The following is a 242-nucleotide window of genomic DNA, read 5'->3' as shown; positions in this document are numbered from 1 at the left end:
CGGACGCGCCCCCGCCTGTGCCATCTCTCCCCAGGAAGATCTGGCAGAAGGAGGGGCCCACGGCCTTCCTGAAAGGGGCGTACTGCCGCGCCCTGGTCATCGCCCCGCTCTTCGGCATCGCCCAGGTCGTCTACTTCCTCGGCATCGCGGAGTTCCTGCTGGACAGGCTGCCCAAGCCCCGGGCCTAGCCCCACGGCCCCGCCTCCGCCCCTTCCTCACCGTGCTGGCCCGGCTCCCAGCCG

At 71.9% G+C, this 242-nt stretch overlaps 1 protein-coding gene across 1 annotated transcript in view; it reads left to right on the top strand.

Annotated features, from left to right (window-relative positions):
* The window catches only part of LOC103773611 (mitochondrial glutamate carrier 1-like), a gene marked incomplete at its 5' end in the record, with an annotated part of 1,663 nt that extends 1,475 nt beyond the window's left edge, over positions 1-188 (top strand). The window contains one exon of the mRNA XM_008940987.1: positions 35-188. Coding sequence (XP_008939235.1) covers positions 35-188 — 154 coding nt within the window. The remainder of the gene's footprint in view (positions 1-34) is intronic.
* Between the last annotated feature and the right edge of the window lie 54 nt (positions 189-242).

The sequence above is a fragment of the Merops nubicus genome, unplaced genomic scaffold (genome assembly GCF_000691845.1).
Source record: "Merops nubicus isolate BGI_N331 unplaced genomic scaffold, ASM69184v1 scaffold25605, whole genome shotgun sequence".
In the NCBI taxonomy this organism is placed as follows: Eukaryota; Metazoa; Chordata; class Aves; order Coraciiformes; family Meropidae; genus Merops; species Merops nubicus.
The sequence above is the reverse complement of the archived record's forward strand: the minus strand, read 5'-3'. Positions and strand labels throughout refer to the sequence as shown.